This window comes from Chinchilla lanigera, unplaced genomic scaffold (assembly GCF_000276665.1).
Source record: "Chinchilla lanigera isolate Chin_1 unplaced genomic scaffold, ChiLan1.0 scaffold00030, whole genome shotgun sequence".
Lineage (NCBI taxonomy): Eukaryota > Metazoa > Chordata > Mammalia > Rodentia > Chinchillidae > Chinchilla > Chinchilla lanigera.
In genome coordinates, this window is record NW_004955431.1 from 7859656 (window position 1) to 7874299 (window position 14644).

At 36.6% G+C, this 14644-nt stretch overlaps 1 protein-coding gene across 2 annotated transcripts; it reads right to left on the bottom strand.

Moving 5' to 3' along the window:
- Positions 1-1050: 1050 nt before the first annotated feature.
- On the bottom strand, positions 1051-13317 carry Ufm1 (ubiquitin-fold modifier 1). 2 transcript variants are annotated; one of them, XM_005387647.2, is made up of 6 exons: positions 13213-13317; positions 13076-13132; positions 8751-8808; positions 5513-5552; positions 4252-4284; positions 1051-3212 (listed from the first exon to the last, which is right to left on the bottom strand). In XM_005387647.2, coding segments are annotated over exons 1-6 (258 nt in total). In that variant the 5' UTR covers positions 13215-13317; the 3' UTR covers positions 1051-3144. The 2 variants fall into 2 exon arrangements, with proteins under 2 accessions (XP_005387704.1, XP_013371346.1); XM_013515892.1 differs by lacking the exons at positions 1051-3212; positions 4252-4284 and adding an exon at positions 4292-5270.
- Positions 13318-14644: the final 1327 nt, after the last annotated feature.

Sequence of the window (14644 nt, forward strand, 5' to 3'; positions counted from 1 at the left end):
TTTATTATCTTTACACACATATTTTGTACTCTAACAGGGAAGGTACACCTTACTTTCAAAAATTGTTTTGAATGTGTAATTCAATACAGATCTAATGTTTTGTAGAAAATGGACAGTGAAAAGTTCTCAGTAGGATGTGCAGCATTCCAAAATCAAGATGGATTCAAATATCAATCTTACTCTTTTTCTCCTACAAGGGGGATAATTTAGTAATGTTGTGAAGAATGAGGTAAGTAAAATTATTTATCAAACTATTTGACTCATACATTCAGCACTTTTCTTTTTGGATATATTCCATGTCATATTTATTTCTCTGGTTTCATGAATGGCCTTGGGAACAGTATTATCAGTTAACTAGAATCACTCAATTAAAGTATATTACTGCTTCAAATTTATAAGTATATCAAGGTCCTTCCATAAAAATACATGGTAGATTTAGTACTTTAATTTGGGGAATAGAGGAGTAAATGGAACTGAATTTTCTATTAACTTTTCTTTCATATAATAACTCTTAAAACTCCTGAACAACTGACTGAAGAAACTTTAAAGGCTCCTTATCAGCAAGAGAGAGACCATTAGCATCTTTAAACACCCTCAAGCTACTACAGAATCACGGAGCAGAAACTAAACTGTTCCTAACTCTGACCCCTGGGGCCTCACTTTGTTCTTCTACAAAGTGAAAAGTTGGCCTCGTTAAATTTCCCAACTACCTACACAACAAAATTACCACAAACGCTTCTCTTTACCTTAGGTTGTACAGTCCTCTCGATGTAATGAGTTAGAATTTGAGGGGTGGTTTTCAGAATCTGTATTTTAAATTTCCTGTTACTGATAATCACCTCGGTGTGGGATCTTCTGGTCTAGTCAATTACTCAAATCCTTTTTTCTGAATGTTCTTTTTCTCTTTTGTAAAGCTTATTGGCATTTGGGGGTAGATATTCACTTCCAGGGCTTATGGCCATTAACCACTGTTCCATTTAAATAGCATTTGCAATAAAGAGGATCAATAGGTGTGCTGATTGTGAGTTCAAATAACAGCAGACAATATGGTTTACAGTGTAATAAAATGTATTTTCGTAAGTAATTATGGGCCAGTAATACATTTAAATACAGTACTTCAAAGCATTCTGCATAGAGAATTTAAAGACCACATTTATTTAATAATAAAATGTAGTTGTTAACAAAATATGCTAAGAACTACAGTCTACTTTTCTAAAGTACAGAACCAAAGTATTAAATAAATCACTTTATAGCACAAGACACCATAAACTTAGCTATGCAAACAGAAAATAGATATTTGTGCTACAAGAATGGAAAAAAAATTAACTAAGCCAAAAAACTTGAAGGATCAGGAACTCAGAAACAGCTGGTCCACTAAGGCCTACTAGCGGCCTTTGAGAAACAGGTTTTTTTTTTTTTTTTTTTTAATAAAAACATTCCAAACACAGTGTATTTATTCTTTAGCCAAACTTCTTCCCTTTGATAACTGAAGATCTTGCTACTTTTTCATCAGACTTGTGAAAAATACATGTTAATTTCTTGAAGTACTGATGGCACCCTTCAGAAGCTGATTCGGTTGCATTTCATGATACTTTTCTCCTTCAGTGAACCTGGGGCCCGTAACAGTGAAGACTCTGAAACATGCTACAATAAATATTGGTCTCAGAGAGAATTTAGTCATGAATAAACTCGGCATTATTTATTGACCGTCTCCATTTCCAGGGTTAAAAAGAACTAGACAGACAAAACCCTTGCTCTAGAGTGAGCCATTTATAAGACAGCAGGTCCAGCACTTACTCTGAACCACTAGGACCCTTCAATTCACCTTTCAAACTGTGCAGACACTGATTTCCTCTGTAAACACAAATAAAATATTTTGTTACAGACACATGTTTTGAATACTCATACTGGGTACTTTTAAGTCTGCACGTGGACAAGAAATACACTTTGCTGTCTAAGACTATGTCAAGCATTTTGTTTTCCATTTCAGGTTTTCTAACACTCTCCGCAGTTCTGTGGACCCGCTGGTGTTCTCTGTGACACTGTGACGGTTTCCTATCACTCATTCCTGTTGTCCTTGCCTCTCGTTCCTCTTTGCCAAGCCTGGTCAGCTGGGCTTTCCCATCTCTGCCTGTTACGCACTTGGGTGATTAATGTTAGCACTTCCTCAAAAGCCAGGTCTTCAATAAATGTAACTCATCAGGATTTCTGGTCAGTTGTGTTTCTTCTGGTGCCAGGAATTGAACTCACGACCTCACACTTGCTAGGCAGGTGCTGTGCCTCTGAGCTATATCCCCAGCCCTGATCAGTATTTCTTGAAGATTCTGGTGAACTTCTGTAACAATATTCTTTCAGAACGCTGAAAACAGTATCTTTAAAAACAGTCATTTCTTGAGGGTTTTTGTCATAAAAAATGTTGCATTCAGAAGCTGACAGAGACTCACTAGCTCTAAAGAAATGCATAGCTCAGCAAAGGTGCTTCTACATATCATCAACTTCCACCATGATGAATATATTCTGCAAGAACCCTCAAGGACTTTGGTATGTGATGTTAGTTTATGCACATAATGGTTAGACCAAGAAATTAAATTTCTGGTTCTTTGATATTTAATTAAAATTTATGTGACTTGTGAAGTTTGAAAACTTAAATTATAAATGATAAAAAGTTAAATATTCACTGATATGTCCATTACATTTATCACAAAATGTATATTTAAGAATCCATATATGTCTATAAGATGCTATCAAAGCAAACTGCCATCTATGATCCATAATCAATCTTTCTACATTTTTAACTCAAAGACAATCATGTACTTAGGAAATTTTAATTTTCCAAAATTACTCACAAAAAGTTACCAGAATTATTTTCCAGGTAAAAAAGTTGTGCAATCCATTGGCCACAGATGAATTTCCTATTTGTGAAGCCGCAGGCAGCCGCTGTGTGACTTTCTGTGGTGGGGGCACTGTCTGTTCATAACCACTTCCTCTTCACGCGAAGAATATGAACAAGAAGGGACAGAACAGTCATTGTTTCACTGACACTTGGTGTTTGCATTGTATGTTAAATGCCCGATCTCACTTTTACAACCAAAATAAAACTAGCAATTTTTATTCTGAAAGGTAACTGCATGTTCCCAGCAGATATTAGCAACTTCCAACACGATCTCTAGGGATAATCCGCAGTTCTGAACCATGTTTTAGAAAAACATTTCCTACGAAACAAACAAAACATAAAGTTAGGTATTTTAAAAAAATGACAAGTTATCTTAATATGCCAACAGTTACTGCACACATCAGCAAATAAAATGAATTATTTAATCATGAATATTTAATACACAATAAAACACCTAAGCTAGGGGGAAAAGGCAAATTATAACAAGTGATGAAAATTTAGATAGAGCGATCCATTTGGGGTCAACTGTCTTTTGAGGTTTTCTTCATACCCAAGGATACGCACAATTCAATTATGAAAGGTAATATAAACCACAATGTGTTAGAGTAAGCAAAGTAATTCAAACTACTAAAGTTATAGTTAAAATTGTTGAATTAATAAAATTTTGCATTTTTAAATCATTTTTCCATTATATAGTATATGGTCTATGATGACAATATAGTTTTGTTGTAATAAACTTTAGAATTAACAATTTAAAAGTACTGCTCAACAATGAGATTACAGTATATTACATCACATACTTTCAAAAGTTACAATTAGACTATTAGCTTGAAAAGACATTTAAAAAATATAAAAATACTGTTTAAAAGTTTAAGACTACTCAAAGTTTAAGACTATTTTTACTTTGCCTGTTGATTAGGACATCAATGTATTACTAAATTATGTTAATAGTTTAGAGATCTGAGTGTGGATTCGGTATCTAGAAATGTAAATGACTGTAGTTCTTTAAAGTAACGTAGTACTTACTAAATGTTATCCATGTATAATGTACCCATTTAGGAGGTAGGTCAAATCATTTTTCCCATCAGCGCAATCTTACTTTCAGAATTTTTGCTATGTGTATTAAACATGAAATGCTTAAAAGCCATGTTTTCTGTTACTGGTAGCCAAAAACATGTATAATTGTCATATGTAATGAAATAAACTATTATTCAGACTCATATGAGTGCTCCATAATTTCTAAATAATAGCTACAACCTGATGAAAATCCTGAACCTAAATTAGAATGAATTAAATATTCAGTATTAATCAATACTGTTAACCACAATAACACTATGAGTTTTCAGACAGACACTTACCAGCAGTCTGTGCAGGATTTATTCCTATTCCATCTATAAAATAAGTTGTAAAATCATGTAAGTTATTTCTAAAGCTAAAATAGTAATAAGAGACTTGCCAAAACAATGTTGCTTGTATGTATACATACAAATTGAACAATTTAAATCCCAGAACATAAGTGACAATCTTTCAAGTAAGTTACCTACCTGTTGAAATCTACTCCTATTAAATAATTATACACATCGTGGGGTTACACCAGAATATCTGTCAATGCAGTGATCCTAGTAAGTTCTAGGGAAGATAGTTTTGCAACATACAATAATATATAAAGTCTGTCATTTCTTCCAAAAGGCTAAAAGCACTTCAGGTATGCCATTGTTTCCATATACTTCTGAGGCATAAAATCTAAAGATAGTCACATCAGGAAGTCATCCCTTTAAACTTCCACTGATACTCTGAAAGTTTCAAAACATTTTCCTGTCAATTACTCATTGGCAACCTTATAGATTCCCAAAAAGTAGGCCAGACTTCTTCTACACAGAAAAACTTCAGTGTGAAAACATGCAGAATATTGTAAAGAGAGAAACCTGTCATACCTAAGAGGAATCACAGTACTGCATTTTAAACCCGTTTTCTATTATGCCTCTCCTAACAGTACAGGGGCCACTTACAGCACACACCTGTAGTAATTTGTGTACCTGAAAGATAGTTAAGCCCTTCCTGAAAGCTTTGCTACACTATTTTCTCATGACACTGATTTCATCACACTGAATTATTATCAGCATCCCAAAATATGAAATTTTAATTGAACACTTAACTAAATTAAATATTGTAAGCCTCTAAGAACATTTGCTATACAAACGTAACAAGTATTGTCAAGATACACTCCTGCTTAACTTTGTTTTCTAAAGTATTTTCTTTTTGTTTTCTTTTTTTAACGCATTTTGAAACATAGTACAACTTCACATAAATAATGACAACAGCAAACATCTTACTAAATAAAAAAGATTTACCCAACTTAGGTACTTCCAGTAATAATCTGGGAAGAAGTGAGAAAGACACCAGAAATCAGAGTGCTATCTATCCCAAAGCAAAAAGAAACTGAACAGAACTAAGCACATGTAATAACCCTGACTTGTGTTTTACCATTAAGTATATCATTTAGGTTAATATCATTAGGTTAATATATATCTGGGGCTTTTTAAGATTGAGTCAGTTTAATTAGATTCTTCTTAAACAACGTTCATAGCTAAAAGGTAATAGTTTTAAAGAAAGTCTTACCATTGGTAATAATTGCACTTGTTGCTGCAGGAACCTTAAACTAAAAGGCAGAAAAGAAAGGTATCAATATAAATATGTAACTATAACAGATGAACAACAAGGATGGGGCACACATAACCGATTCTATAACCCTGAAGTATGATTTATCTTTTAGAGTAAGTGACAAGATCAAAGTACTCTCATTTGCTTTGTCTTTAAAGGACCCTACGTCCAAAAATGTGTCTCACTGCATTAAGCATACCAGTGAATGTAAAATGCCCTTTATTTTATGGACTATACAAATGGAAAAACATGGCCAAGTCAATGTTTAAACTTTCAAATGTGAACATTTCATTTTTATCGTACATAATTCTGATACAAACAAAACATTTAAGCAAAATAAACTGATGTGAATATTTCTACTATTTCTTTGTAGAAATTATAAGTTCCTAATAAATGCTCTTGTGTTTAATGGGAGAGACTTCCAGGTCTTCAGATAACACCCCAGGCTCTTATTGTTTCTTAAAATTCACAGGATTTGCTGACTTAATATCCTAAGGGATTGAAACATTCTAATTACATCACTAGGAAGTAACAATTAAGTTTAGTTAGGTGCAAGTCCACCAAATAATTACATGACTGCCACACAGCCAACAGTCACAGTAATACACCCCTGACCTATTTCAAAAATGTCGTATGAAAATTCAATAAAATAAGGTAAGGAACATATTGATAAATAGGGTAGAGTCCATCACTTAATACTGTAAGGACCTGCCACTGACAAAGTGTTTCATCTCTTCATATTTTACTCATTTACCCAACAATGAATAAATGTTGCACTATGTCTGCACTATGGACGAATTTTTTAAATACTGTAGTTCAGTTCTGTGATCAAATGCATTTCAAAAACATTACATTAACCTAGTGGCCTTCTCAAAAGCCTTTAATATTCTGCTCATACAGTTTATTTATCTCCAAGAAGGAAATGGTGAATGAAGTCTTTCCTGCCCACTAATCCATTTTTTGACAGATTTTTTTTTTAAAGTTGTACTAGCTTCTGTGCATGGTTCTGGCTCTAGGCATGTACAAAGACAACATAACTCTGGACATTTATATAGGATCACTTTTACATAATTGATAAAAACAGTTGAAAGCTTACTTTCAAATTAATTAGAGGGTATCCCACACTGAGCATCCTACAAAGGTTTTGGGTACCTTATGAGTGAGACTTACTCTTAGATTATGCCCATGTACTGTCACAGCCACAAGTGACCACACACTTCACGTATTTTTTTTGTTTGTTTGTTTTTGTTTTTCTCCGGTACCAGGAAGTGAACTCACGACCTTGCGCTTGCCAGGCAGGCGCTTTTGCCACTGAGCTAAATCCCCAGCGCCACTTCACGTATTTTAAAAGCCAAAAGCAACTCCTAATATAGTTTGTTCCTTCTCTAGAGTGTGGAAGCAACGGTTAAGCTGAAATCTAGGGAAGCATCAACAGTGACAGAAAAGACAGTCACTATTCTTTTTCTCCCTCATTACTGATGTTTTCCCCAGATGCAATTTATTTTATGTCCTCAGTTTTCATCTGTTTTCCTACTCAGATTCTATACATCTTACAGTGTTAGATGTTAAGAGGGTCTTCTCAGGTTATCGCAACTTATGCCTTTGTGAGTTAATTCCCAGTCGTATACCGGGGAATTTTACTTTTTAAGAGAATTTTATCAGGGATTTAAATCTTGACACTTGGCGAATCAAGGAAACCTTTGTTTTCACTGAAAGACTTCACAATATCATGTCCTGAGAGTTCCTCTCAAATTTTATTAATATGTATGTTTCTATGACATTTGTTCTTTTGCTACTGCATATTCCTTTATACTTGTTTCTACATTCAGAAAACGACTAAAGTAATAGCAATGCATTTACATTAAAAGGGACACTATAACTGCAAATATAAAACCATGGTAATTATTAAAAACAGCTTACTCAGATCTAATTCTAAAATCTGGCATCGGTCATACCCCTGGAATATTTCTTGCAAGTGATTTGTGCAGCAAGGGAGTAACCCTGACACTGTACCCAGATCTGCCTCACCTCACTGTATTCACTCTCTCAGCATGAACAATTGATTGAAATCAACTTAAAACAAATACCACCACTTTGAGTTTAATTCTGAGTAAGTAAAAAATGACGACAGTGGTCTCTGAGATAATTTACAGAGTTGTTAGCACATACATGGGTTGGCTGACTTCCGATTCATCACTTAAACACAGAGCAGAGCTATGAATTAAGCTGGTTTCTTATTTATTTAGTTATTAGAACAATTTTACTCTTACTTTAAATTTTTCTTAGGACTCCTACCAAAGTCTTTAGATTTGGGTTAATCTCAGCCGCTCTAGCGCTTTTCATTTCACCACAAAATTGTAATGAATATTATATTTTTACACAAAATCACTTAGATAGGAAGGACAGCCATCGACTACTATCATTTTGAAGATTAAGAAAATGAGCGTTCAGAGGTTGTAGACGGTGGTACACCATTTGCCTAGCGTTCCTTAGTATTCCCTAGTTCTAACTTTGATCCCAAGCACTGCAAGATGGAACAAAAACCAACAAAGAATGTGGTGAAGACAGAAACTGCCCCATGTCATGCAGCTCATTAGTGACAAAACTAAAACACATATCTGAAGTCTTCTAAGTCATAGTTTAACATCATTTGTAGCAGATAAAGCTACTCATCCAAGTGTCATGTCCAAAGAGTTGCTCACAGATGCTTCTGATAATTTTGGAGGGAGAATTCTTATTTCTTGAAAAAAAAAATTCTACCACGTTTTTAAAAACTAGACATTTTTTTTCAAAAGAAATTTTACTGACAATCCACATGACCATTCAGAAAATGTGAAAAACATAGTAAGATTTTTAATTATAGTTTTAGAAATAAAACTAGAAAAGCGTGGCTTATAGTATATACGATGACATAATGCTTCTTAAAAATTTACATATCATTGGTACCTTCAAATTCAATGAAAGATCTCATAATTTTCAATGGTTGCATAAACATGTCAATTTGTTGTTCACTTTGTATCTAACAATGAAACTTTAACTTGTAACTTAGTATACTTAAAACTTTTTCATAACATAAACTTAGCAATAAAACCACAGGGAAATGGTGGGTGATAGTACATGAATTTTTTTTTTTTTAAATTTTGAAACATACTGCCAAATGGAATTCCGTAAGGGTTATTTTAATTCTCATACTTACTTCTTCTGCTGCAAACTTTAAGACTGCTGTGAAAGGCGTACTTTCAGGAACACTGAGTCTGCAACAGTAACAAAAAGACAGTTCAGAAGTTAAGTTTACCTTGTCCCTTACCTCTTCAACTGCAACGTTTCTTAAGAAAGCTGCCTTTTGAGTTTCAAAGTTGACTGTTTTGATTTTTTACACACAATTTGTAATACCACATTAACCCTAAAAACAAGTCTTAGCTCAGCAGCACAGCACCTGCCCAGCAATTGTGAGATTGTGAGTTCCTATTCCTGGAATCAAAAAAAAAAAGCGAATAGCCTTAGAGCAAGTACCTAAAGTAGCATCTGAAAACATACACCCATGCAAACTTACATGGTTTTACCATTTTGATACAAGCAAGTCTAACACATGGGCTGCTTTGGTTTTCTGGATATGGGTTTTACCAAGTTGAATCTCTCCTTGGTCTTCACTGCCTCTTGTCTAAATTCCTTCACAGCCAATGCAGTAATGGGATCATTTTCATTATAATTAGAAGCTACCTGGGAGCCACCAAAACCTAATAAAGCTTTCTGATAAACACTCATGTGTACACTTAATAAATGTCTAAATAGTAGACCAAATTGATGAAAAAATGGTAATAATGAAATACGTTGTCACCATCATCCAGGAAATAGCTTAACAGAATCTGAAATAACATTTTGGAAAGGGATGTGTGATTTTATTAATTAACTTGCCAATGGCAAATGTATTTGTGAACAGATTTTATAAAAAATGATTCTGTCCCAAAATCAAATCTGTATGATTTTTCTAGTTTAAAAAAAAGTATCATTTTTATTGTTTTTTTGTTGTTTTTGGATTTTTTATTCTCTTCACAATAAAAAAAATCAAAAAATTATAATAAAGTTAATCTCATAAAAACAAATTAACATTACACTTACAAATACAACGAAAGGTTTTGCAAAGCAGCAAAACAGTAAGATTCCTAAGGTAAAATAAATTACCATGATTAAAAATAGAAAATAAATAACCATTTCAAGTAAGGAAAAGACAAGCTAACATTTATCTTTGAAATTTTCTATTTGTAATCATTACATCAATCCCTACTGTCTCAATATTAAAGTCAACATTAACTACCTTTATGTAATATACTCAGGTTCCTCATTTAGTCTACAGATGTCTGAATATAATATAATTGTCTTAGTTCTTTTTCTTTCATTCCTGAGATCAAACAGCCAACACCCAAAGTTAAGGAAAGAAAAGTTTATTTAGCTCACAGTTTGTAGAGATTTCAGTCAATAACTGGCTGGCTCCAAAGCAGGGTGACACATGGCAGAGGGGCAAAAGTTCACGGTGGAAGAAGACAGCAAAAGCAAGCAAACAAGCAAACAAGCAAACAAGCAAGCAAGGGATAAGCCTCTTTGGTCCCTTATATTGTACGCAGGCTACCTGCCCTAGCGCAAGCGTAGCACTCACACCCCTGAATCCCAGCACTGCACCGCCAATCAATCACACACTCTAGATTCAGCCACCTCCAGAAAACCCCTCTGACTACGTGAGGTTTTGGGGGGAGGGCATCTAGACACAAACCTTAACAATAATCATTCTATCAACAACAGCATATTATACTGTATTTTAGAAAGAAAACAGATTTCTTGTCTGTCACCATTTATACTCCTCCAAATTATTGCTGAAGGATGAAACTGGGTATCATTCTTTTCCCATTTTTATTTTGGTGGAAGCCTAGAATGACACCTGTTCTAAAGGACAGTCATTTATTTTAAACATGCAATAGCTTACAAAGTACACAATAGTTTCTGAGAGTCTCTGTACTGCCTCTAGTTTCTATATATACACACGCAATTAAACCTACACTAAATGGTAATGCCTAGTACATTAAATCACTGGTACAGTGCTCTAGGCCATACTACAGATGTTAATATTGTCCTACTCTGTCCTCTTTCTCCCTCCCCTTGCTTCATTTTCCCCATCTAGAACACATTTACACACCAATGAGAGTAAGTATAAAGGGTAAAACAAATAATACGGAGGAAGAGGTCCCTCAACTTCATCTACTTTATTTTTTGCTTTTTTGTTTTTTGAGATAGGGTCTCACTGTGCAGTTTTAGACTGGCCTTGAACTTGCAGTGATCCCCCTGCCTCAGCCTCTTGAGTGCTGGGATTACAAACTTGTGTCACTGCCCTCAGCTAACTTGATCTATTTTAATCCACAGAAGACTAAAATAGATAAGCTCTGGAACCCAAATGGGCCAACTGGGTTTTCATAAGAAGCCATGTCTTCCTCTATAAAGGAATAAACAATTGAAACCATGGTTTTATAGATGCCATGGAAAGTCACATATATGTGGATGGAAAGACGAGAGACTCTCCCTCTAATGGCTTGAGTAAGAAGAGAAAGAACTGTGAAAAATTCAAAATTTTCCTGAGAAAAAGAAGAAACATAAACAAAACTGGGGAGTATGGAATGCTAGTCAAGAATTTTATGTAAAACTGAACAGTTTACCTGTGCAATTTTTCCAGAAATATTCAATGATACACAGAACACAAATGGGTGGGTTCAGAGCTGCTGTGTCATCTAGCAAACAGAATTGAGGACATTTCCTGGAAAATGATTTAGATGGACCATGGACTCTACGATGGATAAGAAATGCGTCAGGCATAGCACTGGGGAGGGGAGTGATAGGTGAAAAAATGGTGTGATCAGTGGACTGAAAGAAGCACTGCAGAAGTGACATTAAAAGTAATGAGCTGAAAAGAGACAGTGTAGCTGGTTATCCATAAGAAAGTGCCTAAAAGTAACACTTCAGAGATGGAGCAATCGTTACAGTTCCTAAACTTCTAGGCTATAATGATGAATACCTTAGATAAGGTGTAGAAAGTAACACTTTATGCATGGAGTAATTATTAGATTTCCTCAACGATGACTACCTCAGGTAAGGTGTAAAAACAGTGTTTTGGAGACGGGAAAGACAGATGAGCAGGTCTGCAGGATGCATGGGACAGGAAGCCAGATGACAGCTGTTATCAGCTCAGTGAGGCCATGATATTGATAACTCTAATTATAAGTCTAGTATTTCCAATTTTTATTTCTATTAATAGATGCCTGCTATACATAATGATTACATTCCTTGTGGGGAGCTGGTACATAACACTTCTTAACTTTTTCTTCATCCCCTTCCCCTCCCCTCTTATCCGCTCCCTGTCTCTTGGTACTTCTCCTTTCACAAAAGATTCACTTCCTTATTTTCTACCACCTATCTGTTATTTTGCTCTTCATTTGTATTTTGGGTTTCTCATATGAGGGAAACCATGTAATACTGAAGCTTGTGTGTGTGATTTATTTAACATTTCAGTCCTCAGGTCCACTCAATTTCCTAAAATGATTCTGTTTATCTCTCTTACAATACCACATTCTCTTTATCCATTCATATTAGATCAGGTACTTCCAAGAAGTTGCTATTATGAATTGTGGTGCTGTAAACATGGGTGTGCAGATATCAAGGTATACATGACATCTTTCAATCTCTTGGAAGGATACCCAGAAGGGGAATAGCTGGGTCGAATGGAATTTCTGTCTTCTGTTTTCTGGGAGTCACCATAAACCTTTATTGAAGTCCTGTTTTTTGCCACATTTAATGGGACTTCCAGTTGAGATAACCTCAAGAATGTCAATGCAGAACCACAGGAAGTCCTAGATGGGTGTTTCTAGACCAGCGATAATCCATCTAAGGATAAGGAAAGGCCCCACATGGATGCAAGGCCCGACTCACATTGCCTATTCCTATGAACACCGCTTACTAAATCCCAACATAGGAAAAGTGTGATTCGAGGCTCATTACTTTGTAATACCCGGTGTTGAGTCCTATACAACACAAGATAAAAACCGACAGTAAAAAGCGACCCGGTGGTTTTGAGCGTGCTCTGAGCAGCACTGCCTAGCTTCCTTTAACAGCTGGCAAAGAACTGAAAGGCCTCTTAGATCACCAGCTGGCAAGAACTGCTTAGGAAGAACAGCAAGCTACTGACGCCCTCGTCACGCCCTCGCCCTCCCGCTTCTCTCCCCACCAAACGCGTTCCCAGGGGCGCTCCGCGGTCAGCAGGAGCTCTGCAGTCACCCCTCCCGGCACCCTGGCGCCAGGGCCAGGGAGACACAGGGCAGCACCCAGGGAAGCTCCTGCAGCTGTGGGAGAGCCAGAAGGTGCCCGACAGGGGCAAGGCGAGGGAAGGAATGCAGGCCGCGAGCAACGGGAGAGTCTGAAAAGCTCGGAGCAGCCCAATCCAGCCTGCGCAGCAGAGGCCGAGCCAGGCCAGACCATACTCACACTTTGTACGGCAGCCGCGGGTCTGACGTCAGCGTGATCTTAAAGGAAACCTTCGACCTGAGGAACACAAGGGTAGAGAATCAGGATCGGGCAGCAAACGAGGCCATGGGGGGGACAGCTGACAAGTAAATACGCACATAGTGGATCAGAGGACCGGGCCCGGACGCACGCGTACCCCAACTCCGCCGACAGCCCCACTTCCGGGGCGAAGGAGGGCTTTAAGCGCTCGGCCCCGCCCCCCAGCTCCACGTCTCCCTCGGCAAACCGGGGTCCTCCGCAGCTGCTGCTGCCCAAAGCAATGCCTGAAAATCGGGCGCAGATGATTGTGACAGGCTTAGCCTAAACGTCGCAAACTCCTACTGCTTGTGTGTTTTTGTTTCTGAAACTAAAGCACCGTTGATATGGAAAGGATGTTTTTCTAACTTCAGTTATTTATGTTCATATTTGTAATAAGGCAGCACAACTGTAGGCATAGCTATTAGGACCCTAGGCGCTACTGGCTGTTTGGGCGGAAGTAGGGGTAGAGCATGGGAGGAAGTACCGCGAGATACATTGTAGCTGGGGCGGGGCGGGACGCGGGATGTGGTTGGATGCTGTCTCTGTTGCTAAGGCAACCGGTACACGGGACCGCGGAACTGATGCTCAAGGATTCTAACTCCGAAGTTTTCTTCTTTCTTTTTAGTAGTCCACTCCTGATATATCTTTGATATTGGTAACATTTTTCCATTATTACTTACTCTTAAATAGTGCTTGATGACTAATTTTCACAGGGGTTACCAAGAATTAATATTATATTCAAAAACTCGTGCTCAGGTACTTGAGAAAGACAAGTTCCCAGCGCTTGACAGACATGGAGTCTAGTTGGGAAGATTGAATAGTAGATTTCAATAACGCACCACGTGATTTAATAGGATTAAAACCAGGGTGCTAGGTTGCTAAACATTGGTCACATTTATTCAATTTAAAAACAAACTTTAAACCCGCTTCTGTGCTACACACTAAACTAAATACTGAATAATACAAGTGAGTGTCAGCTCTGTGGGATTTAACGGTTGGTAGTACCTGTACAATGAGAGAAGAAGGCTATTCTGTAACTTTTATAATGAATCTAAATATCCGTTCATAAAGTGAACATCTCTTTTACAATGACTTAGTACTCTTTCTAAGAAATTCTGTAATGAATAGATAAAAGAGGAAGGAAGGAGGCACTAACAGTAATCTTTACAAAATGTGTTGCATTTTTAAGGAGATAATTTCAAGCAACTAACATGGAAAGAAATGTAGTCCAGGTGCTGAAGACCAATTTTATCTTGCTATAATTTTGTAGCCTACTGCTGTATGGTGAGATCTCTCAAAGGAAACAGTACTGGTTCTGACTGTAGCAAAGATAGACTCCAATATTCTCAAGACAGTTGCCTTCATTTGTAAATTGCGGGTGTTGCCAAATATAGAGATAGAGGCAGATATCAACTAATAAGTTTGGGGACCAACAGTTCTAGCTTTAATTGCTAAAACTATAGAATTAGTGGACAGGACGAAGATGTGTGGTGGTGTCTACCCAGTGTGAGC

What these genes read in the sequence shown, in the direction of transcription:
- Ufm1 (XM_005387647.2), bottom strand. An exon ending in CCGCGGCTGCCGTACAAAGT is followed by an intron (nt 8,809 to 13,075) that starts GTGAGTATGGTC and finishes TTACTGTTGCAG; the next exon opens with ACTCAGTGTTCCTGAAAGTA. An exon ending in AAATCCTGCACAGACTGCTG is followed by an intron (nt 3,213 to 4,251) that starts GTAAGTGTCTGT and finishes TTTGTTTCGTAG; the next exon opens with GAAATGTTTTTCTAAAACAT.